The 26,545-nt window shown below is 42.7% G+C and overlaps 1 protein-coding gene across 1 annotated transcript in view; it reads left to right on the top strand.

Annotated features, from left to right (window-relative positions):
• Nucleotides 1-26,545, top strand: part of SLC7A14 (solute carrier family 7 member 14) — a 59,949-nt gene that overhangs the window by 23,657 nt on the left and 9,747 nt on the right. Inside the window, exons 3-4 of the mRNA XM_063131448.1 lie at nt 23,169-23,405; nt 24,425-24,642. Of these exons, the coding sequence (XP_062987518.1) occupies nt 23,169-23,405; nt 24,425-24,642 (455 nt within the window). The remainder of the gene's footprint in view (nt 1-23,168; nt 23,406-24,424; nt 24,643-26,545) is intronic.

Here is a 26,545-nt window from a genome sequence, read left to right on the forward strand (position 1 = left end):
GGAACCTCCATGTTATGAGGGCAGTTTGCCCCTGAAAGAATCCATATACCTAAACATGCTACTTGTCAAAGCAAAACAAAATAGCCAAATATGCAAGAGTTATGTACTATTCTTTGCCCCCAGATTAATGCCAATAAATGATAAAATCTTCTCCATTAACAATAGGAGTTTCCCATCATACTTAGGAATGCCTAAAGAATGCCTTCTGATTGGACGTTAATGTAGTTCCCCATGGCCAGCCCTACATCTAGCTAGATATAATTGTAATTATGTAAGCACCCTACATCTATTTTCTGATTGGCATAGTCAATTAGCAAATTAATTATTATGTAATGATGTTAATATAATGATGTTGTAATTATGTTGATTATTATGTAATGTCGTAAGCACTATGTTTGATATAAGGATTGCATGGAGGGTTGTATTTGCAGTATACCTTTAGATACCACAAGCGTCAGCAAATACCTCCAGAGGGTCTCTGGTTAGTAAGGGAACCTTCTGGATGACTCAGCAAACTACATTAAACATGGAACCTTTGAAAACCATCTCAGGCGGGTGAAATAGGCTGCAATCCTATGGCCAACGAGAGGGCGTCTCAGGGGCCATAGGAAATATTCAATCTCCCCCTTCAAGATCAGAGAGAGATTTCCCACTTTGAAGGAGATGAATTAACCTCAGTTCCCCCTTCTCAGCCAATATAGAAAGTTCTGCATCATTCGCCAATGTCAGGAGAGCTCCCATGTCAGGAGAGGTACAAAGGGCATGGATTAGAGGTCTGGCATGGACAGATCAGGGGAGGCCTCAGATCTGCAGGATGCATAGCCATCCTAGTCCCCAAAAATGCCTCCAACACAGGGGAAAGTGTATGACAGCCACCTCCCATAAGTTAACTATTATGTAATGATGTAAGCACTATGTGCAGTACTAATCTAACGATTGCTTGAGACTGTTAGGAAGTTGAATTTGCACCATCATTTTCGAACACCTTGAGAGTCTTGAGACTGGGGGCCTTGCTAGGCCTACCTTTGAATCCAGTTCGGAGGAGGGCCCAGCCCGCGCTAAAAGTAGCGCGGGTTGTCGCCCCTGTCTACACATAAGATGCGACAGGCTGCTGGAAGGACCTGTCGCATCTGCCATTTGTTTTTTAGATTAAAGGGGCCATGTGCGCAGGAATGCACCAACGACAAAGGTAGGTTTGGTGTTTTTTTTAAAAAAAGTGTTCCCCGCTTTCCCCCTGCCCCGCTTCCCCCCCCCCCGTGATCTCCGATCCCCTGCCTGCCTGCCCGCGATCTCCGATCCCCCCCCATCCCCCTGGCTCCATTTCCCACACACACACAACACACTAACCCAAACTCAGTGGTTCAGTGTGGGTTGTCGTTGAACCATGGGTTGTTTGTTGAACTGCTTATTTTTCTTGACCAAGCCACCTTGAGGACCCATGTTTTGTTGAGTTGTTCAGGGTGGTTAACAAGCCACTTTGGATAGTTAACAAGCCACCCTGTGGAAAATGTCCTGGTTCAGACAACACTCTCAGCCATGGTTCAACAAACAACAATGCCCCCATTCAGCAACAACCCACATTCAACCATTGAATGTGGGTTAGTGCGTTGCGTGAACAGCCATGCCTCCAAAGGCTCTATGGCTAGCAAGAAAAGCTTCTGAATGACTTGCCAACTACATTGAACATGGTAGCTTTACAAACTATCTCAATCAATTTGTTTAATTGGTTTAGCAATACAGTATTAACTGTATATGTTTGGATTAATCACCACTCGCCTTCACAGCCCTAGACTGGTAACATCTTGGAGAGAGAAAGGAAGGGTGAGCCACAAATTTGTTGTGGAAAAGCCCAATGAGTTTTGGCCTCTCACTTTTTGTTAGGCCTTCTTCAAGGGTATGAAACAATACATATATAAAAATTAGGAATGAGACAACACAGATCTAAAATAAAGAAGATCTTTTTTTACATTTTTTTTTTAAAAATAGTTCTGTAATAAGTTCTAAGCTTAAAGCTCTTACTCCCAGTAAGTAAAGCTTAGGAGAGACATTTCAACATGGTAGATTGGGGGGAAACTGCACAAAATCTAGAAAACCATCAAAGAGTTGGTGGTTGTGTAAAAGGGGTGGAGCCAGGAAAAGGAGGTGTGGCCATCTGGTGGGCCAGATTAGGACCCCCAAGACCTGAGGTTCTGCCCCTTTCTCTAAAAATCTTTTAAACAGATTTTAAATCGAGCCGTTGAATCCTGCCCCCTTCATTTATTGAATTTAGCCAAGAGTATAACTTGGTCTGTTCTTTTGATGTGAGCTGTTTCACTTCTGCTGTTCGTCCTCTACAGTTCAATGATACCAAGCAGACACAATGTTCTAAAGCAAGCTGCAACTTGAAAGGAGTCTTTTGTGTTGTGTTGCTGAGACTGTTATTGATGCTTTGCTGTATATATGAAATATTAATTGGAAATGCAGTCAAATGAAATGTTCCAGCAGAATTTGGCTTGCCAAAAAAAAGGGGGAGGGGGACTTTTCTCTACGCAATGGTGAACGAAATATGAAATAAATTAGTTGTTTTCATTCTCTTGTAGTGCCATTGCACACAGAACTGAATTTTACTCTCTCCTATGAGACTGAAATTCTCATTAAAGGTGTACTAGTGTATGTTTTATTTTACTTTATTTATTTATTACATTTACATACCACCCCATAGCTGAAGCTCTTGCATGTGGTCAAATTAGAAAACAAGGTTAGGGTGACTATAAGGAAAAGAGGACAGGGCTCCTGTATCTTTAACAGTTGCATAGAAAAGGGAATTTCAGCAGGTGTCATTTTCATGAATGCAGCACCTGGTTAAATACCTTATTCATCACAACAGTTAAAGCTGCAGGAGCTATACTAGGGCCCCTGCAGCTTTAACTGTTGTGATAAAAAGGGAATTTCACCAGGTGCTCCATGCCTACAAATGACACCTGCTGAAATTCCCTTTTCTATACAACTGTTAAAGATACAGGAGCCCTTCCTCCTTTCCTTATGCTCACCCTAATTTAGCCCCCAGGCCTGGGGTCCTGTACTCCTGGTGTATAGGATTGCAGCCTTGTTGTTTGTTAAGTCTAGGAGGATGGATCAGGCCCCAGAAGCAACTATATCTAGTCTGGTGGGCACTGTGAAATTTTAACTGAGATGTGTTAAAAAAGAAATTGCTCCAAGGTTCACTTATAGAAAATAACAAGTGGTGTATATTTAATATATAATATAGTATTGCTTCCTTGGGCATATGTTGGAAAGGCAAAGGATCATTGCTGATCTGTCTCCTGAAGGGATCATTCAGAAAGTACATTAATTCCTCAGACTCCCATGAACAGATGTTACATGCTGACCACATTTGCTTCATATCAGTGAAACTCTTATTGCAAGGTGATGCCAGCTGTCTTATAAAGCCTGATTGTCTGTGAGAGCTTCACGCTTTGAGAGCTATCCAGTTTCTTTAGAGTTCTGACTGAAACCCAGAGCAGATTCACCGCTCCACTGACATCAGAGCCATCAGCCTCCACTGATAGCAAAGATTAAATGGGAAGGGAGGAAGTATGTATGATGTCTTGAGTTCCTTGGTGGGAAGGTGGTCTGTTAATGTAACAAATAAATGAATAACCAAGAAATTCAAGGAATGACACTGGAAACTATTTGTCTGCAACTTGAAGTGAAGCCAATGGACTAGATCCAGACTGGACATTTGAGCACATGCTTTTCATTTAACTGTGTTGGAAGATTCAGGACAGATAAAAGGAAGGACTTCTTCACACTGCCCATCATAAAACTATGGAATTAGCTACCACAAGATGTAGTGATGGCCACCAATTTGGATGGCTTTAAAAGGGGGGAAATTCCTGGAGAAGGCCATCAATGGCTACTAGTTGGCCACTGGACTAGATGGACCCTTGCTCTGATCCAGTATGGCTAGTTTTATGTAGTTAAGTTCTTAAATGGGCATCTATATGTTTCCTGGGGATGTTCCCCCCTTCATTTATGATCCTATAAGATCATGCAATGGGTAAAGTAGATATATTTTGTGAACTTTTGGATCCAATGGGATGGATATATGGGGTGGGGTGCCATATGGAGCTGCCAAGTTACATATCACTGCAATGTAATACTGTCCATTTGTCCTCAATTAATTTACTGTAGTGTCAATGATGACACTAATGACTACTTGATATCATCTAGCTGAGAAGCCCTTTCCCCATTTACTCTTATCTAGGGGCCAATATGGGACAGTAGCCAAGATCCTGACCACTCCTTTGGGCCAGTGGCCAGAAAAGCAATGAGCAAAACATTTTCCCCTCAGCAAGGGCCAGCTTCAGGGGTCATTATGCTTAAGGGGACATTATACAGAGCAAGGGGGATCTGGTGTTTGTCAAGTATACTGACCACAGTGAGCCAGGACAAAGGAAAGCAGTAGGTGACTTTAAACCTCCCCCTACCCACAAAGTTCTACCATTTGTCTGAGGTACCAACTGTAAAAGTGAATGTCTGTCAATTGGCTGTTAAAGTATGTTCCTTTTTCAAGTTCCAGTTTAACATAATTTGTTCTAGGTAAAAATTGGCAGAACACAGCTTTACTTTCAGACAACATTGCCAAACGTGATAAGAATTATAAACATTATGAAGGACTAAAGATCATTATAAAAGAAATTATAAACTGACTGAGGGACGTACCAGAAGAGCCAGTGTGGTGTAATGACTAGAGTGTTGGACTGGGGTCTAATCTACACCAAGCAGGATATTACACTTTGAAAGCGGTATGAAAATGGGATATAAAAGGCAGGAGCCACACTACTGCTTTACAGAGGTATTGAAGTGCACTGACAACTGTTGGGGCCCATTGACACATACCATGTAGTGCTTTCATACCTTTGTATCCTGCTTGGTGTGGCTCCTGCCTTTTGTATATCACTTTCATACCACTTTCATAGTGCAATATCCTGCTTGGTGTAGATTCTAGTCCCCACTCGGCCATGAAGCTCACTGGGTGACTTTGGGCCAGTGACAGACTCTCAGCCCAACCTACCTTAGAGGATTGTTGTTGTGAGGATAAAATAGAGAGGAAAATTATGTACGCCGCCTTGGGTTCCTTGGAGGAAAAAAGATGGGATATAAATGTAATAAATAAATAAAATAAGATAAAAACTGCAATGTTTTTCCAGGCTGGCCCTGCCCCCAGTGAGTGTTTTACTTAGCTTAAGCACCAGACTATTTCAAGAGCTGGCAACCTTACTAGAACAACCCAGATAGGTTTGAGTCCACGCTCAACCATGAATTTGCTGGGTAGCCTTGGGCAGGGACACATGAGCTTCATTTGCCCTCAAAGGCCTGAATGCTTTGCACACACTCCAGGCACAAGCACGCAAAGGATTGACGTTGTGTCTGCATGCCAAGCACATGTGCATGCAAAACACACATGCAGTCTCCCAAGAGCTCCCAAGAGCCCATGTAAGCTGCCCACTCTGAGCTCCTTGGAGAAAGCATGGATTTCAATGTGATCAATATTTTTTTTAAAAAAAATGGTGTGAATATCAACAAAATAGAACAGAAAATACATTGTGAAAATGAAAGCAGACACCATACATTACATATGTAAGATTATCATCATTTTCCATCATATGTACTGTTCATTAAAGAAAAAACAAAACAACAACGTGATCAATAATAATAACAGATGATTTCTTCTGACCAGCTGTGTCATGGGGAAGGTATCTTTGCATGCTGCTATGTGACAGTGCCTCAGGATCAGGTCCCTTTTCTAATGCTGGCAGTGTTTCTTTTTCATTCTGGCCCATGATGTCTTTTGCGGGTAAGGATACTTGAGAGTCGTTTAATTCTGCCTTCCAGATACCAGACAAAACTGACGAAATCGATTATGTTTCTCACTAATGCAATGTCGTCATGCAGATAAAAGCATGTGTTACCAAGACACATTTGGGTGAGGGAGATGCGTTTGTTGCTGTTTTTAAGTGCATTGTCCTTTTCATTTTTTCTGAAGGATATTGATCCACTTACCCTTTCAGGCTAGGAGAAAAAATTGACCAAAAAAACCCCAAAAACACACACACAGTAGGATGCCATAAGGTGGAGATTCTAATAGGATTAAAGGCAGGCTTTCTCCTAGAGGATCAGTTTGCTTATCCGTGATCAAGAGAAGATGGAGAGATCCCCCAAACAATAATAAAATAGTGTGTTTTTCTGCCTCTGTTTCTGAGGAAGAGCAGCCTGAGCTTATTACTTTTATTAGTTCCTGATGCTGTCTTTCCAGTGGAGGCTGGTGATGGCTCTGATGTCAATGGGGCAGTGAATCTGTTCTGGGTTTCCATCAGAACCAGTTGGAATCCTAAAGGCACTATCCAAAGATCTCCTTGGATAGCTCCTTTAGAGTTCTGAATGACACCCAAAACAGATTCTCTACCCCACTGACATTGGAGCCACCAGCCTCCACTGCTTCTTTCAAACATTTCCATTTAGGTCTGTGTAATAGCTTAATCCATTCCTGGTCACTCTGGTGGCTAATGTACTGGAAACAAAGAAGTGCTGACCAAGCTTCATTGATCTGACCATTGTTCCAGGTGATGGGTATTTTACCTGCAACCTGGATTGGTTCAGTCCAATTTCCTATATGCAGTTACAGTTTATCATACGTCAGCTCTCTGGTTTACCAGAAAAGTGAATGAGCTGGCAATTTCTCAAGGGCAGGCATCCAAAGCATCCACGAGAACTGAGGGACTATTGCACATTCAGCCTTCAGAAGGAAAATGGTTAAGTAAAAAAGGATGTGCTCACACTTGCATGTTCATCACTCCATGGCTGCCATCTCAAGTGATAACATGTATGTCAGAGATCAAACACTACAAAGATGTTGTTTTTGTATTGCCTGAGAAATCCTCAATTACAACACTTCTCAAAGGAGGGGTACTAAGGAGAGAGTCATGGAAAGAGTGTTGCATGTGAATCAGGCGTAAGACCTGGATTCGGCTTGTGCTGGTTGGAGTTACACTCCCCCTGAAGACACAGGTCCGCAGCTTGGGTGTATTTCTGGATTCAGCCGTGAGCCTGGATGCCCAGGTTTCATCGGTGGCCAGGAGTGCATTTGCACAGTTAAAGCTAGTGCAGCGGCTGCGTCCATGCCTAGAGATGTCAGACCTGGCCACAGTGACACATGCCTTAGTTACATCCCATTTGGATTACCGTAACATGCTCCACATGAGGCTGCCTTTGAAGAGTGTGAAACTTCAGCTGGTTCAAAGAGCTGCAGTCAGACTGCTGACTGGGGCTGGTTACAGGGAGCATACAACTCCCCTGTTACAACACCTCCACTGGTTTCTGGTCTGTTTACGGGCACAATTCAAAGTCCTGGTTATGATCTATAAAGCTCTATATGGCGTATGCTCCCTTATGAGCCTGCCCGTGCTCCAAGTTCTTCAGGAGAGCCCTTCTGTAGGTTCCATCGTCATCACAGACACACCTGGTGGGAACATGGTGGCTGCTCCAAGGCTCTGGAATTCTCTTCCCAGGGTGGCAAGACTTGCTCCCTTCTAGCTATGTTACTGGAGGCAGACAAAAACATTTTTGTTCTGGCAGGCCCTTGGGAAATAGTCTGGACCTCTGTTTATGTATTGGATTATTGTTTTTTAATGTAATTTGTATTTTAAATGCTTTAGTATTAGAGTGGGTTTAATTATATTTTTAACTTTCGTATATTTCTATTTCTGTGTTTTAATTGTATATGTTTTAATTTTGTAAAGCCGCTTTGAGTCCCAGTATTGGGGAAAAGGTGGGATACAAATAAATATAATACTGCTGCTGCTACTACTGCTACTACTACTACTACAGAAAAAACTTCCTGACCGTTAGAGCAGTATGACAATGGAATCAGTTACCTAGGGAGGTTGTGGGCTCTCCCACACTAGAGGCCTTCAAGAGGCAGCTGGACAAGCATCTGTCAGGGATGCTTTAGGGTGGATTCCTGCATTGAGCAGGGGGTTGGACTCAATAGCCTTGTAGGTCCCTTCCAACTCTGCTATTCTATGATTCTATGATTCTACTACTACTACTACCAATAATAATAATAGCAACAACAACAACAACATGCATGTCTGAAAAAGCTACATGTGAAGTGACCTTGAGTAATGATCAGATGGGTGGTCAGTTGCTAAGATGCACATTGGAAAAAGCTTTGCAAACTGGCACTCAGGTACACGTTTTAGCAGAAGTGTTCTAATAAGCATCTTAAAAGAAGGGTCTGACACGTCTATCTATTAATGCTGACAACAGGAGTGACATGAAGAACTTTTTGTTTCAGACACATTTTTTAACTCGTTGAAAGGTTTGTTCTGAATCTTGTGGATAAGGTTGTTGCATTTTTTAAAAACCAAATGATAATTTCTTGATATGCAGCTACTTACCTCAAAGGATCTAACAAACAGGCTTTTGTTTTGCTTTTTGCTCTGATGAACAAAAGAGATGTTAAAAGCTTCACATTAACTGAGGCCTGTTGCCATTTTCTGCAGCAGAGAAAACGTATCAGTCAAGCTTTCTTCTTGAGGTTGTGGCCTCTCCTACATGAGAAAATGGTGTGCACGTTGTTTCTGAGATTTCTGAAAATGATAATATTTGACATGCAGAATACAGTTTGGTAAGATCTCATCCTGTATTTGTTGGGGGGGGGGAATTACATGCACGTATCCAAGTGTCTCTTGTGAAGAGCAGGAGGGTTTTTGTTGTTTTTTCTGTCTAGAGAAAATGCTAATGTTGTGTGTTGATTCCTAGGCATGTGGTGGTTTGCCTCTGAAGGGGCTCTTGATCTGCTAGTCTCCAGTCCAATCCTGTTGTGACTTTTTAATATATAAGAACAGGGATACGGTAACCAGCTTTACTTAGGACAGATGCCTCCACTATCTCGTATTTATATCCAGGAAGAACAAGACATCTGGTTAGCATATAGAGGACCTAAATCAATGTGAAGTTCCTTTGTTAATTTTGTTTATGTATTTATTCCTTAAATTTATCAATCACCCTATGCCTTATAGCTCTCAGGGTGATGTACAGCAAAACCCCATCTCAAATCCAAAATCCACAGGAAAACAGCAACAGCATAACAAAATGATCAGTTTACAGCAGCACAGGCTGAAATAATTAGAAGAACGAAGGGCAGGTTTAGACAGAAAAAGTCCTACAACACCCAACATTCTCCAGCCAGATATTTAGGGACCATACCCAAATTGGACAACCACTCCAGAAAGATACTACGGGCCTGTTCAGAAGTCACCTTAAACCCTGTTAGTTAAGGCTTTTGGTTAAGCAGCAGGTTTTAGGGTGTCTTGTGCGATGCATTTCGCTAAACTCTGCTCACTCAGTAACCATAGTCAGACCATCTGCAGCAGGGTTAGCAGCGCTAACTGTGGCTTAAAGTGGTGTGTGCGACAGGACGGCTTGTGGTTAGTGCTAACCCCAGAGAACCACAGTTTTGCTAACCACAGAGCCTGATATATTGTCTGCACAGGACCTATGGCTGATCCTATTAAAAGCCTCTGAGAGGTGCAGGAGAATCAACAGGATCACACTCCCTGTTTAATACAGAAGCCAAAACCATCATCTAGACTCCTAAAAAAGCAAAAACAAAATAGCATAGAATTAAGTGTGATGAGATTTATGTGAGTCTGAGCCAGTGTGGTGCAGTGGCTAGAGTGGGAGTTGGGTGGTCTGGGTTCTAGTCCCTACATGGCCATGGAGCTCAATGGGTGACTTTGGGCCAGTCACAGACTGTCAGCCAACCTACCTCACAGGGTTGTTGTTAGAGGAGGAGGAGAAGGATTATGTACTCCACCTTGGGTTCCTTAAGGAGGGGGAAAGGAGGGATATAAATAAATAAATAAGTCTTCTGAAATCCCAAAGCAAAACTTTAGGAATTGTAAGACTAAACGAAAGAAAAGCCTATGCAGGAAAACAGGACATAAACTCAAACATATAAGAGAACAGACACAATCAGCAGCATGCTAGCTGATCTTAAAAACTCTTATTTAGCTGAAGATGGAAAATGCTGTTGAATGAGAGCACAATACTCTTTAGTTACCAGAAGTCCAAAGAAGTTACTAATCTATTATCAGGCAAGCCTTTCTTTGTTCCTCTCAGCAAAACAAGCCTTTGCATCACTATAGCAGCTGGCATGCGGAATTTCAGCAACACCGAAATTGCCTCTGACAAAGGAAAGCACACCTGTTCAGCTCATGGTTTCAGGTATAGCTAGCATAAGTCAGGTGGTGTTCTTAGCCAATCAAAACCACTTTAGTTTCATTTCAAAATGGAAAATGGATGTGATGAAGGCAGGAGGGCAATTTTTAAGGGTGCAGTCCTATGCATGTTAAGACAGAACAAAGTCCCACAAATCCTGGGAGATGTAGGACTTTTTTCTGTCTAAACATGCATAGGATTGCATCCCTGATACCATTGGGGCACCTCGGCCACAAAAGATTTCAACAGCTGTAGAATCTGAGGCCTAATCTACACCAAGCAGCATATTGCACTATGAAAGTGGTATGAAAGTGGTATGAAAGTCTGTTGTGCAGACTTCTACTGTTACTTTCTACTGTTAGTTTTACCCTACCCTGTTCCTGCTTACCCTACCCTGTACCTGTTTGCATTCTCTTCCCCTCCTTATTGTTTTACTATGATTTTACTAGATTGTAAGCTTATACGGCAGGGTCTTGCTATTTACTGCTTTACTCTGTACAGCACCATGTACACTGATGGTGCTATATAAATTAATAATAATAATAATAATAATAATAATAATAATAATAATATAATAATAATATAAAAGGCAGGAGCCACACTACTGCTTTATAGCGGTATTGAAGTGCACTGACAACTATTGGGGCCCATTGACACATACCATGTAGCACTTTCATGCCATTATATCCTTCTTGGTGTGGCTCCTGCCTTTTATATGCTGCTTTCATACTGCAATATCCTGCTTGGTGTAGATTAGGCCTGAGACTAAGGCCTTAGCTAGACCTAAGGTTTATCCCAGGATCATCCCGTGGTCGTCCCTGCCTGCTCCCGGGATATCCTGTGTGTCATTTACATGAACAGGGATGTTCCCGGAATAAACCTTAGGTCTAGCTAAGGCCTAAGAGAAAGAAAAAGGTCATCTGACCAGATGATCCTGTGACTTGGCCATTTTCCATTCATATATGGCATAGGTACAAACAACCTGACTACACTATAATCAAGTGCAATATACAAAACCGCATATATTGTATCTCCTCCATGGGGGGTTATGTTATAAAATTTTAAAAGTATAGCAAATTTGCTGTGTTGATTGTTCTTTTTCTTCTTTCATCTTGATTTGCTTTTATACTCCTGAAGAAAAACATTTTTGTAAGCATCAAGATATATTTTTATAGTCTTCTCAGCCATTTCCCCCTTTTTGATCCCTCCGGAGTTTTGTTATTTGTAACAGCAACACATTCTTGGAAAGCGAAAGGGAGGCTGAGCTACAAAATCACAAAGTACATGTAACTGAATCTTTTGCTTCACCTTCCGCTTAACCTTTTAGCAGCAGCTCTCCTAAGTATCTGGGATATAAACAGCGTTTGGGATCAGTTCTCAGGTTACCATTTTTAAGAACAGCTTGCAGGGCCAGCCCTACTGTTAGGCAGACTGATGCAGCCTCACTGAGCAGTTGTGGGACAAATCCGTATGTGCCAGTCCCACATGGTTTGCACCCCCTGAGTTAGCCTGTTGCCCTCAGGTGCAGTGCAGAACAATACCATCACTAGTGCTGATTCAACTGCTTGGCTGGTTGGGTCCTGTTAATGGAGGGGGTGCCATCTTGTCCTTTGCCTAAGACAGCAAAGCTCTGACTAGCTTTCTTGTTTCTTATTGCCTGACAGGCAGTCAAAAAGTAACTTGAGAATATAATGCAAAAATCCAATCCAAAACAGACATGATGGAGGTAGCCAAGTGTATTTAACTATGTGTCTTTCCTGCTCAAATGTTAAGGGGGATGGGGTGGAAAGTCTAGTGTTCATACAAAATGGCACGTATGGGTTAGGACAGCAAATCAATCCCCCTCCTTACCTCACTGGTCTCTGTTGTTTGAAGTACGTTTCTTCTAGCCCACTCGGTGAAGTCTAACCTCTTTTATGGACAGAAGAGGCCATTATATACAAGAAAGAACGCTATTTGTGGACAGAAGAGGACAGGGGCAAAAACACCTGGCAGCCTATTCAGGACAGATAAAAGGAAGTACTTCTTCATACAGTGCATAGTTAAACTATGGAATTCACTACCACAAGAAGTCCCATTCTTGCTCTGATCTTACTCCCTTTTACCCTTGATTTTTATGTATTAAAATGTATTATTAATGATATGTTTTATATGCTTAGGTTATCTTATTGACCTTTAGCTTGGAATAACTGTACCTTTCTTTTTCTGGTCTATTGACTGTAAATAAAGGATTGATTGATACCACAAGAAGTGGTGATGGCGCCAATTTGGGTGGCTTTAAAAGAGGGTTGGATAAATTCCTGGAGGAGAAGGCTATCAATGGCTACTAGTCCTGATGCCTATGTGCGCCCTCTAGTATCAGAGGCAGTAAGCCTATATCCACCAGTTGCTGGGGAATATGGGCAGGAGGGTGCCGTTGTACCTGTGTCGTGCTTGTGGTTCCCTGGTCAACAGCTTGTTGGCCATTGTGTGAACAGAGTGCTGGACTAGGTGGACCCTCGGTATGATACAGCATGGCATGTCTTGTCTTATGTTCTTCTTTCCAGGAGTAAACAGATTGCAGTGTCAAGGTTCCAAATCAGGAGGAGAGGATGCAACAGCAATGTGTGCCCCATTCTTCCACTGGTCCCTTCATTCACTCTTATCCCCTACCTGCTGTAACAAGCAGGATCCCAGTTTTATCTCACAGCAGGTGGATGTAAAGAATAGGGCACCACATAGCCGCATTGTCCAACACTGCATCTGAATAGCCCTATTCAAGCATTCCCAGTGTATTTTGATTAAACATGTGAGGAGGGAGAGCATGCTAGCCCCGCCCCCCGCCCCACCCCCTTTTTATTAATGATTTGGACGAGGAGGTGCAGGGAACGCTGATCAAATTTGCAGATGACACCAAATTGGGTGGGATAGCTAATACCCTGGAAGACAGAAACAAACTTCAAAGTGATCTTGATAGGCTGGAGTGCTGGGCTGAAAACAACAGAATGAAATTTAATAGGGATAAATGCCAAGTTCTACATTTAGGGAATAGAAACCAAGTGCACAGTTACAAGATGGGGGACACTTGGCTCAGCAATACTGCAAACGAGAAAGATCTTGGAATTGTTGTAGATCATAAGCTGAATATGAGCCAACAGTGCGATATGGCTGCAAGAAAGGCAAATGCTGTTTTGGGCTGCATTAATAGAAGTATAGCTTCCAAATCACGTGAGGTACTGGTTCCTCTCTATTCAGCCCTGGTTAGGCCTCATCTAGAGTATTGCGTCCAGTTCTGGGCTCCACAATTCAAGAAGGATGCAGACAAGCTGGAGCGTGTTCAGAAGGGCAACCAGGATGATCAGAGGTCTAGAAACAAAGCCCTAAGAAGAGAGACTGAAAGAACTGGGCATGTTTAGCCTGGAGAAGAGAAGATTGAGGGGAGACATGATAGCACTTAAAAGGTTATCACACAGAGGAGGGCCAGGATCTCTTCTCGATCCTCCCAGAGTGCAGGACACGGAATAACAGGCTCAAGTTAAAGGAAGCCAGATTCCGGCTGGACATCAGGAAAAACTTCCTGACTGTTAGAGCAGTGCGACGGCGGAATCAGTTACCTAGGGAGGTTGTGGGCTCTCCCACACTAGAGGCCTTCAAGAGGCAGCTGGACAAGCATCTGTCAGGGATGCTTTAGGGTGGATTCCTGCATTGAGCAGGGGGTTGGACTCGATGGCCTTGTAGGCCCCTTCCAACTCTGCTATTCTATGATTCTATGATTCTATCATTGCTCTCCTTGCTGTTGACATAGGTTGGGTGACTTTGTGAAGAAGACAGCCTCCTTTGGCTGTGGGCACTCTCCATGCATTCTGGAATGTGAATGATTATCCACGTTTGACATCCCTGCTCCACAATGTTGTCTCAGGATGACTTTGGCAAGATGGTGACCTCTATAGCTTTCCTCTCAGGGTTCTTGCAGGGTTATAAAGTGGTTGGATGTGGATATCTTGCCATCTCCCCAAGCCCTAAGATAGGGTGGGGTAGAATTCTAAATAAACAATAGCTTCTGGATCATGGAATGCTGGATTGGTAAGCCTTTGGTCTGATCCAGCACGGTTCTTCTTATGCTCCATGCCAGAAATAGATGGCCAATGTTCCACATGCCTTAAGGTGCCAAAGATTTTTTTTTTTAAAAAAAGCAAGCTATGAAGTCATATGAAAGCCCAAACTCTTCACAATGGGGCTGTTCACACAACATATTAACCCACACTCAGTGGTTGACTGTTCTTGTTGAACTGTGGGTTGTTCGTTGAACCATTCGTTAGTGTGTTGTCTGAACCCAGGGCATTTTCTGCAGGGTGGCCTGTTAGCCATGCAGTATGGCTTGTTAACCACCCTAAATAATGCAATAACAAATAAGTAAGCCACACTGCATGGTTAACAAGCCACCCTGCAGACAACACGCTAACCAATGGTTCAACAATAACTCACACTTAACCACTGAGTGTGGGTTAGAGTGATTGCAAACCCAGTCTATTTATTTGTTCCTGATAAATATATTCATTCATTCATATTTTTATTTATTTATTTACAATATTTAGGGTGACCATATGAAAAGGAGGACAGGGCTCCTGTATCTTTAACAGTTGCATAGAAAAGGGAATTTCAGCAGGTGTCATTTGTATATATGGAGAACCTGGTGAAATTCCCTCTTCATCACAACAGTTAAAGCTGCAGGAGCTATACTAGAGTGACCAGATTTAAAAGAGGGCAGGGCACCTGCAGCTTTAACTGTTGTGATGAAGAGGAAATTTCACCAGGTTCTCCATATATACAAATGACACCTGCTGAAATTCCCTTTTCTATGCAACTGTTAAAGATACAGGAGCCCTGTCCTCCTTTTCATATGGTCACCCTAATAATATTTATGTGCTGCTCCATATCTAAACAGATTCTAGAGTAGAATCAAACCAGTGACGTTGTTGTTACACTATCTAAGTACTAAGGCAGGGGAGGGGGGAATTTAATTACCACAGATCCATTTTCAATCTGCTGTCTTTTTTGTTTTTTAAAACTACAGTCATGCCAAACTGGGCAAATCTAATCCTAATTCAAAAAAATATTGCAGAGTCACGTTAGGTCCTTTTGCTGCAAGCTCTGGTCACTTAGCAAGAAAAAAAAAGCACCCTGGAACAAACCTTCCTTGCCTGTGTGAACGTTTAATAGGCCAATAAGTAAGAGCTGTATTCTTGTCACATACGCAAATTGACTGAGATGCAAAAATAATTGGATTTCTGGCAAATATGTCTAGCCTCAAGGTATCCTGAATGCATTAGATCTGGGTAGTTTTATGCAGACGAAAAAGAAACAACGCTAGGCTCCATCCAAGAGAGACCCAAAACACATTTTTGCTTTGTTACAAGAGAAACATTTTAATAATAGCTTGGGTAAGTTTCACAGCGCATTAGACTGGCTTCATTAGTGGCATTATTAATAGGGGACAACACAAGTCCTTCCCCCCCACCATTCCAACACATTTTTGTGACACCTTTAGAAAGTCATTATTTATTATTCACTAATTGTCCTTCATGGCTGATGGCTACTAGCTACTAGTAGTTGTTTCCCCAGTAAACGTGGCGAAATGCTTACTGAGGTGACTAGCACGGAGCATGGGCATCAAAGAGGGCAGCTTCAGCCCTTCCCTTCATACCTTCTCCAATTCTTTGCTTCAGTTCTTTGCCATAGGAACCACTCCAGTTCAGTGGCGCCCTGCTTTTGTTCCTGCCAACGTCTGCATGGCTCATGGCCCAACATTTATTATTATTATTGTTATTATTATTATTATCCACCTCTCCATTTGGATCGAGGTGGGGAACAACAATACATAAAATTGATTAAAAACATAGTACACATTATTAAAACATCCTAAAAACATCCTAAAATTCCACTGGGTAGGCCTGCCGGAAGAGATCAGTCTTAATAGCTTTCTTAAATTCGGAAAGACTTTTAAGTTGACGAGTCTCCTCCAGCAGGCCATTCCACAGTCTGGGAGCAGCAGAACAGAAGGGCCATTGGGTAATGGTTGTCAGCCTAGTTTTGGATGACTGAAGTAGATTCTTCCCAGAGGACCCGAGTGTGTGGGGCGGATTGTACAGGAGTAGGCAATCCCACAGGTAGCCTGGACCCAAACCATGTAGGGCTTTAAAGGTAATAACCAACACTTTATACTTTGCCTGGAAACTAATTGGTAGCCAGTGAAGAGATTTTAAAACAGGTGTAATGTGGTCCCCTCTAGGTGTACCAGTGACCCACCTGGCTGATTAAATTAGCATCACAAGACATCCAAAGGAAAGCAGTGTTTTCATACTTCTCATAACAGCTACATGATGCCGCCTCTCTTATTTTCTTCAAAACCATCCTCGAAACCCGCCTTTTCCATGAAGGCTTTGTAACAATCCCTTAGTCCCATTGTATCATTAAAATAATTATTCCTCATTTACCCCATCTCCATCTCTATCTCCCCTGTGTTGAATTTTAGACTGTAAGCCCTTTGGGGCAGTGACCTGTCCTCTCATACTTCGTAAAGAGCCATGCACATTGGTAGCATCATAAGAATAAGAACAATCTGGGAGTTCACAAAATTAGTCTGGAATTATCAGCATTCATATGTGAATGACCATATCTAACAGATTTTGAGTATTGCAGTGATATATATATATATACATAAATCATTCAACTGGTATTTCCCAGTTGTTATAAATGCACACAAATCCAGGTTGAGATCCAAAGGGTCTTGTGCATTAATCTTGGAAGCACAAGAAATGTCCAGCTTTTCCCTTCCTTCCTGTCTCAGGCCTTAGCTAGACCAGGCTATATCCTGAGGCAAACCCTGGGATCGTCACTGTGCATCCACTTGACGCACAGGGGATCCCGGGATCAGGGAGGGATCATCCCTCCCTTGCCCCAGGATACAGCTTTCCCCTTTGGGCCCGGTTTTTCCACGTCCCAGGCTGAGCCCTAGACCGTGGAACGTGTGGCCCATTTCCATGATTACTCGCGCGGAGCCGGAAGCTGCGCCCATCAAGGTTAGGGTGGGGGGAGTGGGGAAACCAAATTAAATTAAAAAAACCCACTAACCTTCAGCGCATGAGCGTTCGTGTGCTGCCGTCGCTTTAAAAATTAAAAAATGGTGTGCGCAACACCTCTTTTCCTGAGGTCGTCAAGCCTTACGTGTAAATGGGGGAATGGGGGAGAGATCTTGCATTAATCCCTACGTGAGATCTCCCCTCCTCTGTCCCAGAAAAAAGGTAGGTCTAGCTAAGGCCTCAAGATGCAAGGAGCCATGTCCTGAAGGGAAAATCAGCAACCCTCCTGCTGTGCATGTGGGGACGAACCTCTTTGGATCCTGACCATAGCTTATAACCAAGGCATAGAAAATGATACAAATGCTTCATGTGAAAATAGGGGAGACATGTGTTTCGCAGTTCTGTACTTTCAGATCAATGCACAGACTTTGAAGTTCGTTCTTCTCCAAATTTTGGAAATGGAGTTCTCCAATGAAAAAATGCACATGAAAATACACTTATGAAAGTGAATTACATCACCAGTGCATTCAATTAGGAAAATTGCTTGCATTAAATGTGTATATTAAGCAAAAGGACCTACACATATGCATGTACCGTATTAGAAATTCACACCAAAACATGTACACATTTCCATATGCAAACAATAAATCTCAATCTCAAAAAGTTCAATGTGAACCGAATTTAAGATTGGAAAAATAAGAAACTGAAACAAAATGAAATTGACAGGTTCGTCCATCCCTAAAATTTATAATGGAGGCTCTAACTACCTTGTCATGTTAATGAAATCTCTGTGTGGTTATCATTATGCAAATCAAGGACAGTCTTTCCCTAAACCCTAGCTGTCTCTGGGCTGAAGTTAGCAGCTGACTGCAGTATGATTTTTCATGTCAAAACCTGGAACAGAATACCTGCCTTCACCCAGGCATGTGTTTCATAAATCTTTCAGAGATGTACTTATCCTCTGGTCTCTTGAATTTGCAGTTTGCATGCATTTTTAATCAGCTTTGAACAGTGACTTCATATGCCAGTCAATGATGGGAGGGTCGCCTTGAGGGGTGGGGACGGGATTGTTCTGGTGTCGTTGTCTTTCATTCTTTGTTGTCCCTGAGCAGAATGGTAGAAATTAAGGTCTCAAATGTCCCTTTGAAAGCTTTATTACTCGAACAGATTTAAAAGTGCATGACATAAGACCTGCAATAAAGAGAGCATTTAATATCACCAGCCTACGCCTCTGTGTGCAGTTTAGTGCATTGAGTGGCCTTATCATAAAAACGTAAAATGGCAGCAGTTCTTTTTTTTTAAGAAGGCTTCCTAATAGCCTATTTTTTTAAGACCAAACTTCAGAAAAGCTAGTTTGTGGAAGCAAAACGATGACAAAGATCTTGGTTCGAGGAGCATGGATACAGCTGTACAAATGAAAAACAAATATACGATAATTAAAAACTGGGGGACTGAATGGGCTAAGAGGAAATTATTATTATTATTATTATTATTATTATTATTATTATTATTATATTTATTTATTATTGCATTTATATCTCGCCTTTTTTCCTCCAAGGAACCCAAGGCGGCGTACATAATCCTCCTCCTCTCCATTTTATCCTCACAACAACAACTCTGTGAGGTAGGCTGGGCTGAGAGTCTGTAACTCGCCCAAAGTCACCCGGTGAACTTCCATGTCCGAGTGGGGACTAGAACTCAGATCTCCCAACTTCAAGTGCAACACTTTATCCACCACATCACACCACACCGTCTCTCTATTTGCATGGTGTGCCCCTATAGAGACATGTTGTTGTTGTTGCTGTTTTTAAATATGGACCATTCAAACATACAAAAACACACATATGCATAGGTAGTACGGAAGTGGGGAAACATCCCCCAAGATTAGCTTGTTGTGCTGCTTCACCCCACCGCACCCCACCCCTGGATCACAGTGGTTACTTAAAAGAAAGTCATGTTTCACATACACATAACAACAGAAATGTAATCTGGCAACTATAATATGACTGCAATCCTAAACATTACTACTTTGAAATTTAACTCCATTAAAAAATAGGCACTTACTATGGAGAAAATGCAGTATGTTTAGGATGGGAGCATTAATGTGAAACATAATGTTTCCTCTCTCAAAAATCAAACATATGGGAGAAAGCATGCTCACTCTCCCAAATGCATTTTGCCCCTTCTCTGCACCCTCCAAAGTAGTTTTCTGTACACATCTACAGCAAATTGAAGTGGTACCATCCAAACAAAAGCTTTCTCCCTTGATTCTGCTGAGTGTAGATTGGCCCTAAGATGACCCATGTTTCCTTGACTGGGGGAAGGTACCAGGCGCAAAGGAAACTCAACAAGGCTTCATGTGCATCAGCCCTAACCTAAGCCTGAACATCTTTCAGAAGCATTAGAAGACCTATAGGGAAGGTCTCGCTTTCATCCAGAATAGTTGTTTTAAAAGGATATTGTTGTTTTTATACTTTTAATGGTTTTAAATTTTGTATATTTGTTTTCATGTTCACTGTTTTAACTTTTATAAAACAGAGAGCTTCTCTGAGTGTCAAACTATGGCTCACTGGCAAAAACAGAATTTCCCAGACTTCTGATAGCTGTGGGGCAAACCTTTTTCTAAACATAGCCCTGGCTATGGGAGCGGTATATAAGTTTAATAAATAAATAAATAAATAAACTGAAATTGTGCACTTCACTCACACATATACCCCTAAAAAGTTTCATCTGACTGAGGTTATCTGCTTCAACAGAGCCCCTCCACTATGCTTCTGTATATGCTGGGATGGTTCCAGGTTAGAGATAGCCCCTAGCATAGCGCCTCCTAGTACACCCCTCCTATAACATTCCATGCCCCCCACCCCCATCCCAGCCAGGCTTACGTGGTGGTGGTGGTGGTAATGTGCAACAGCAATGCTCCAGTCAGGGCTGGGCAGGGTGGCCACCTATAAATTAGCATGTACACTTTTTGTGCAAATCTGTATCCTCTTTGGTCTCTTTTTTGGCAATGCCTTTCCTGTTTTGGCCACCCTACACCTGATGCAGGGACATGGTGCAGCGGAAGGAAGGAAAGCCAAGATAATGAATTGTGTAGAGGTACAGATGTGCCGCCAGCCCCTTCTGTAAGTGGATCCCCCTTTGGACTCACGGGAGCCAAGAAGTATTTAATTAATTTCTTACAGCATGCTACAAGTTACCTCACAGCATAACGAGTGTGGTCTGGCACCTACTTTGGGACTTACCAGTGCTAGAAATGCAAACCGATCATCAGTAGGAAGTCAACCAGAAAAATAGCCGAATTTGTGCTCCTGCAACAGAGTAGAAATTGTGTCCAGCACACCTGCTTATAAAACTCCAGAACGAAACAGCAGGGGTGGGCACACACTCTTCAATTACAGGGTATTATTGAAAGCTAGGGCTGGTTTTGCTGCCATCGATGTAAGTGATGTTAATAACAATGTGTCTGCCAGAACAGAAGAGGAGGAACAGCCGTGAATCAGTAACAAGTCTGCCGCTATCAACACTCAGAAAGAATGGATTTTAACATGCCTTTTAAAGTTGGCATTTTATTATTCTAGTAAATGCACACTTAAAAACCAAAGGTTATAACAATCCTACAAAGAGCAGAAGTAGCTTGGGATGATTGTATGGCCTTGAGAGTTACGGTCTGAACGTTGTCCCAGATATTATTGTAAGGGTTTGACCTGTTAAAGGAGGACAGAGAACAGAGTATGTGAAATTCTGGGAGATTGGTGTCAATTGTGTTTTAAAAGCTGTTATGGCTGCAGATGGTGGTGAGGTTTGGCACCAATACTGGCAAAGGGCCCATTGGTACCCCAACCACACCCCCATTCTTACTTTGGGTGGGACAACCCAAAATATTAGAAGCAGCATGGAGGATTTTCACTTTGCATGCCCCTACCTTTTCTGGGTTAAGCAGTTCTGTTGAGGAGGTCTTGTCTGAAAGACTCCCCCAAAGAACTATGACACTCTTTCCCAAACTCCAGGTGTGGGGGAATCCTTGGCAAAGTGACTTATGATGAACTTCTTCCTAAGGTGAACCTCCTCCATTTGGCTACATTAGTTTATTACACTAGTGTAAAGCACATGCCACCATGGGCGCTAGTAGTCCTGCTCCTTTTCTGCTTCCCTCAGTCTCCTCACTACACAGAGGCCCATAAATAATGCAAATGTGGCCTGTGCATAGTGAATCCTCCGAAACGTGCATGCATTACAGCCCTTCCCCTCTCCCACGTACCCTGATTGGCCATCTCCATCCTCTTCCCCCTCCCCGTTAGCAGTGACAGCCTAACTGGACAGCTGCGGCTGGGGCCTGCCTCCACGTCACACCAATTGGCTGAGCAGGGCTATCTGTCATCTTGCTGGCTGAGGGGCTGCCTTGCTTGTTTGGTGCGGAGGAAATTAATTGCTATTAAAGCTCAAGCTTGGTGGGGTTTTTTTCAAAGTTTCTAAATTTTCTGCACATCTACACTGCTTAAGCTTCAGTTTAAAACAAAAATGAGCAAAATCGGTCTGGTAGGTCTCGAGTAATAAGCCTCGCACTACTGTGTTCTTATATAAGATTATTATTAATAGTATTATACTAATGTACCATTAGTATACATGGCACCATCAGTCAATGATGCAGCTGTGGCTGGACTGATGGCCAAGATTCAGGACCCTGCAAAACACAGGAGCTCCCAAATGATCCCCTTGAGCAGCAAGTGATAAGCAGAAGTGGCAAACTGGCCAGGTGTCACCACCGGAGCTGACATGAGCTTACCAGGGCCCACTGGACCTGATGCTGTTTGCTGCAGCATCCTTTCTTCTTATTTTAAAAACATTTTTATTGCTTGGGAGCAGCTAGCCCACCTACTGGGTTACAGATGTATATTGTTCTTTTTCTATACCAAAAATTGTGCTTATTCCCAAGTTAATGTATTTAGCATGAGGGCAGCAGAAGCAAACTCCATTTTCTTCCATGATCTGAGTTTAAAAGGTGGAACCACAGATGCTCAGAGCATTTCTTCTTCTTTTTATCAAGGCTGGTAAATATGTTTGAGTGTGTGTGTTGTTTTTGCTCTAACATCTCAGGAAGGTAGAAACAGTTGTAAAGCATGCAGAAGAGACATATTAGTTGTGTGCTTCACAACGGGAGTAATACACATGGCCATTTAAAGGGGGCCTCTCATAAGAATATTATGTCTGGCATTTGCACAACTGCCATCAGTGTTACTACATAGCTCCCTGTTCCTAAGGAGCTTTCAGGCAAAAACGGATAGTCTGGAAACAGCCAAAAAAGCAGAAAAAGAAGGTGCTCAAATACCACCGTTACACAGAAGGCTTTTCAATGCTTCTGTTTCTGGATTCTTTGCAGGATTAAGATTGGTTCCATTATGCGTGCTTTTTTCTGTTTTTTCTTTCTCTTCCTTTCCTTATGTTCCATTACACAAGCACTAGGTGGCACTGTGGTATAGGGGAATTGCACAATTACACTAGGCTTTATCCTGCTATTTCTGGTTGAGGGTGGAGGACTCGCTAAAATGGTTACAAAACATGGTAGAGGCCCTGGAGAATGAGGACGTCATGTAAAGGGCCCACAAACTACCATCACAAACACACAATAAATACCTTGTGTAGAAAGGCTGTTACTGAAACTAGGTGGCATTGCAGAGAAAATCCAAAGGAATTTTTTAATGATGGGATTTTGATGTTTCATAGGAGTTAAAGACTTGGAGACCATTTTCTATTGTTTTTGTTCTAGCTCCAGGTTATAATGGAGCATTTCTATTTCACACGCATTTCCTCATGATTGCACACATTTCTTGTGTCTTTGATCAGGGGTTTGCTATGCTGAGTTTGGTGTGCGGGTTCCCAAAACCACTGGTTCTGCCTACACCTACAGCTATGTCACAGTGGGAGAGTTTGTGGCCTTTTTCATTGGATGGAACCTCATCCTGGAGTATCTGATCGGCACAGCAGCGGGCGCCAGTGCTCTTAGCAGCATGTTTGACTCCCTGGCCAATCACACCATCAGTCGCTGGATGATTGACAGCGTTGGGACTCTGAATGGGCTGGGTGAGCATTATCTTGGATACGTTTAGCCATGTGACTATTGCCTTTGCCTGGTTATGTTTATTAGACTCTGAAAGGTAACTGAATTCTGGTTGGAAATGAAAGCAAACTAAGATGGCTGTAAGTTCAAGTATTGTGTGTGTTGCTCAAATATCTCCAATGCCCATGTCAATGTGCAGGGTAGTTCAACTTGTGCTGGTCCTGAACTGATGGTCCATGTCTCTGACAATATCCACCAGTTGCTAGGGATCATGGGTGGGAGGGTGCTGTTGCACTGAGTCCTGCTTTTGGGTTCCTGGTCAACACGTGGTTGGCCACTGTGTCAACAGAGTGCTGGACTACATGGACCCTTGCTCTGATCCAGCAGGGTTCTTCTTACATTCTTACATCCAGCCTCAGCACCCTTGTAGGGGCCCACCACTGGCTCCTGCCTTGGGGACCCTTTTAAAAAAGAATTCCAATGCAGCATCCCAAGTAGTATAAGGTGGGCTTCACCTAACTGCCATTTAAATTTCCCATAATGCCCCAGTGTGACACTATGTCTGGGCATTTTGGAAGTTTAAAATACTGGTTAGACCCCACTGCCATTGTTCCCCTCACTCCACCAAAAAAGAATCAGTTTTCCTGTAGTCACAAAAAAGATGGAATGAGCACTATGAAAACACAGGAAGGAAGACAACTATTTGATGACAAAGTGTTAGATCAAGACTTGATCATACTTAGAGGAGGCCCACTGAAATCAATGGGACAAATTAGTCAAAACCAACTTAAATCTCCTTGATTTCAGTGGGGCATAACTAACCGCTCCTATTCGTTTGAATGGGTCTTCTTGAAGTTTGGATCCACCTCAGTGTCATGAAAATGCCCCATAAAATGTGAGTCAACAAAGCATGGCTATTCCACAGTAAATGCTTAGTGTGGAAGCACCCCAAGTTTTCTTAAGCTGACAGTTCCTCACAAGGCCCCCCTTTTTTTGCCATCCGTTTGTTTCCAACGTTCCACATAATGTTCAATTTTCACAGGTAAAGGGGAAGAATCCTATCCAGACCTGCTGGCTTTGGTCATTGCTGTCGTTGTAACGATCATCGTCGCTTTGGGCGTGAAGAACTCTGTGGGATTTAACAACATCCTCAATGTGATCAATTTGGCAGTGTGGATTTTCATCATGATCGCTGGACTCTTCTATGTCAATGGAGAAAACTGGGCTGAAGGGCAGTTCCTGCCATTTGGATGGTCCGGGGTGAGTGTCTTACAGGGGAGAAGGTGGAGAGCTCAGTGGTAGAGCACCTGCTTGGCATGCAGAAGGTCCCTGGTTCAATTCCCAGCATCTCCAGGTAGGGCTAGAAAAGACACCTGCCTGAAATCCTAGGGAGGCATTATCAGTCAGTATCAACAATATTGGGCTAGATTGACTCAGTATGTACTGACAGAGATTGGCAGACTTCATCCCTGTCTTACAGACATACAATTTCCATCTTTTGTTATCTCAACAACAGTATAAATAATATTGATATAATGTTCACTGTAGAGCAGAGGTGACATCCTCCAGATGTTATCAGCCTCAGCCAGCATGACCAATGGTCAAGGATTATGAGAATTGAAGTTCAACAACAACTTCACCGAATCATTATGATGCAAGATTTAAGAGACTTTCCATCTTCCATTTCCAGGAAACATTCCCAGATATCTGCCTTTACTTTTTCTGAAAATGGAGTTTTGATGATCTCTGGATACTTATTGTTTAATCCAGAGGTGGGTAATGTGTGGCCCTCCAGATGTTTTGCCCTTCAATTCTCAGCATGCCCTAACCAGCATAGCCAGTGGTGACGGATCATGGAAGTTGTAGATCACACCATCTAGAGGGCCATGAGTTGCCCACCCCTGGTTTAATCAAGTGTTCGTCTCTTTTACTGGTTCCTTTCAAATAAATATCACCCAAATGATATGCTTCAGAATTTCATTTAAGTGAAGCAGTAGCAACAACAATCCTCCTTTTCCAGTGGGCAAGAATAAAGGTGGCCAAAATGGAATTGCCCAATGGAGTGAAATTAACAATGCATAAACACAATTAGTGTGCTCTCTGAAGAGTTGACGACTTAACAAGCTCATTACAGCTGATCCCATAACGCAACATAAATGCACAGCACCAAAAGGCAAATAAGTGATTTGCTGAGACAATGACACAAGTGAAAAGCAAGTTGTTAGCGGGTGTAATCCAGAATATCTCAAAGGGTGCCCTATATCATTCACAGACTTACAGGGGGTCCAAATGACAATGTCTTCCATTTGGAACCCTCCTGAGTTTTCTCACTGCTTCTTCCGTCTTTTTTCTCACTGCAGAAATTTCATTAAGGTGGCAAAGATGGAATAGCTACACAATGTCTTTACTAACACTGAGAGCCATCTGTCTGGAAATGAAATAAATGAAATGAAAAATGAAATGAATGAAAGCATCCTAAGTGTGAAATCCTATAGTGATGCCCATAAGCCTTGGAGGTTTACGGGCATCCTATGCAGTGCAGGAGGAGTCGTGGAGGCGATCTTCCTCTCCAAACTCCTCCCGCTCTGCATTGTGGTTAGACTGGCTTTTTTGCACATCTAGCTGGGGTGTGTTGGAATAGGAGGAGGCTGGGGAGGCCTCAGGATACGTTGTATCCCAGCTTTCCCAGTCCCCTCCCCTCCCACTGGCACATCCCCTTTATCCCCCTCTCCGAGGTCACTATTATGACCTCAGAGAGGCAGCCTGCATGGTTGTCTCCACACTGGCTGCAAGGAGGACGGGGTGGAGAGCACAGATTTCTGGACTGACTCCGACTTCGGGTCCAGGAATCTGAATTATCCTACCCTACCCTTCCCCACCATCTAGGAACTATAGGATTGTTTCCTAAGGCTACCATGTTATATACACTTTTCCAGGAGTAAGCCTTATTGAACACAGCAGAACTTACTTCTGTAAACATGCATTGGATCACACTGCATTCCTGCAGTCCTGTGCATACTTACTTGAGAGTAAGGACCACTGAGTTCAGTGGGATTTACTGCTGAATAAATATTCTTAGGATCAGGCTATGCATGCCTTGAAAATCAATAGGACTGAAAGCCCCATTGCTTTCAGCTGTGTCTAAGCTAGGCCCAATACACTA

Source organism: Elgaria multicarinata, chromosome 8 (assembly GCF_023053635.1).
Source record: "Elgaria multicarinata webbii isolate HBS135686 ecotype San Diego chromosome 8, rElgMul1.1.pri, whole genome shotgun sequence".
NCBI lineage: Eukaryota > Metazoa > Chordata > Lepidosauria > Squamata > Anguidae > Elgaria > Elgaria multicarinata.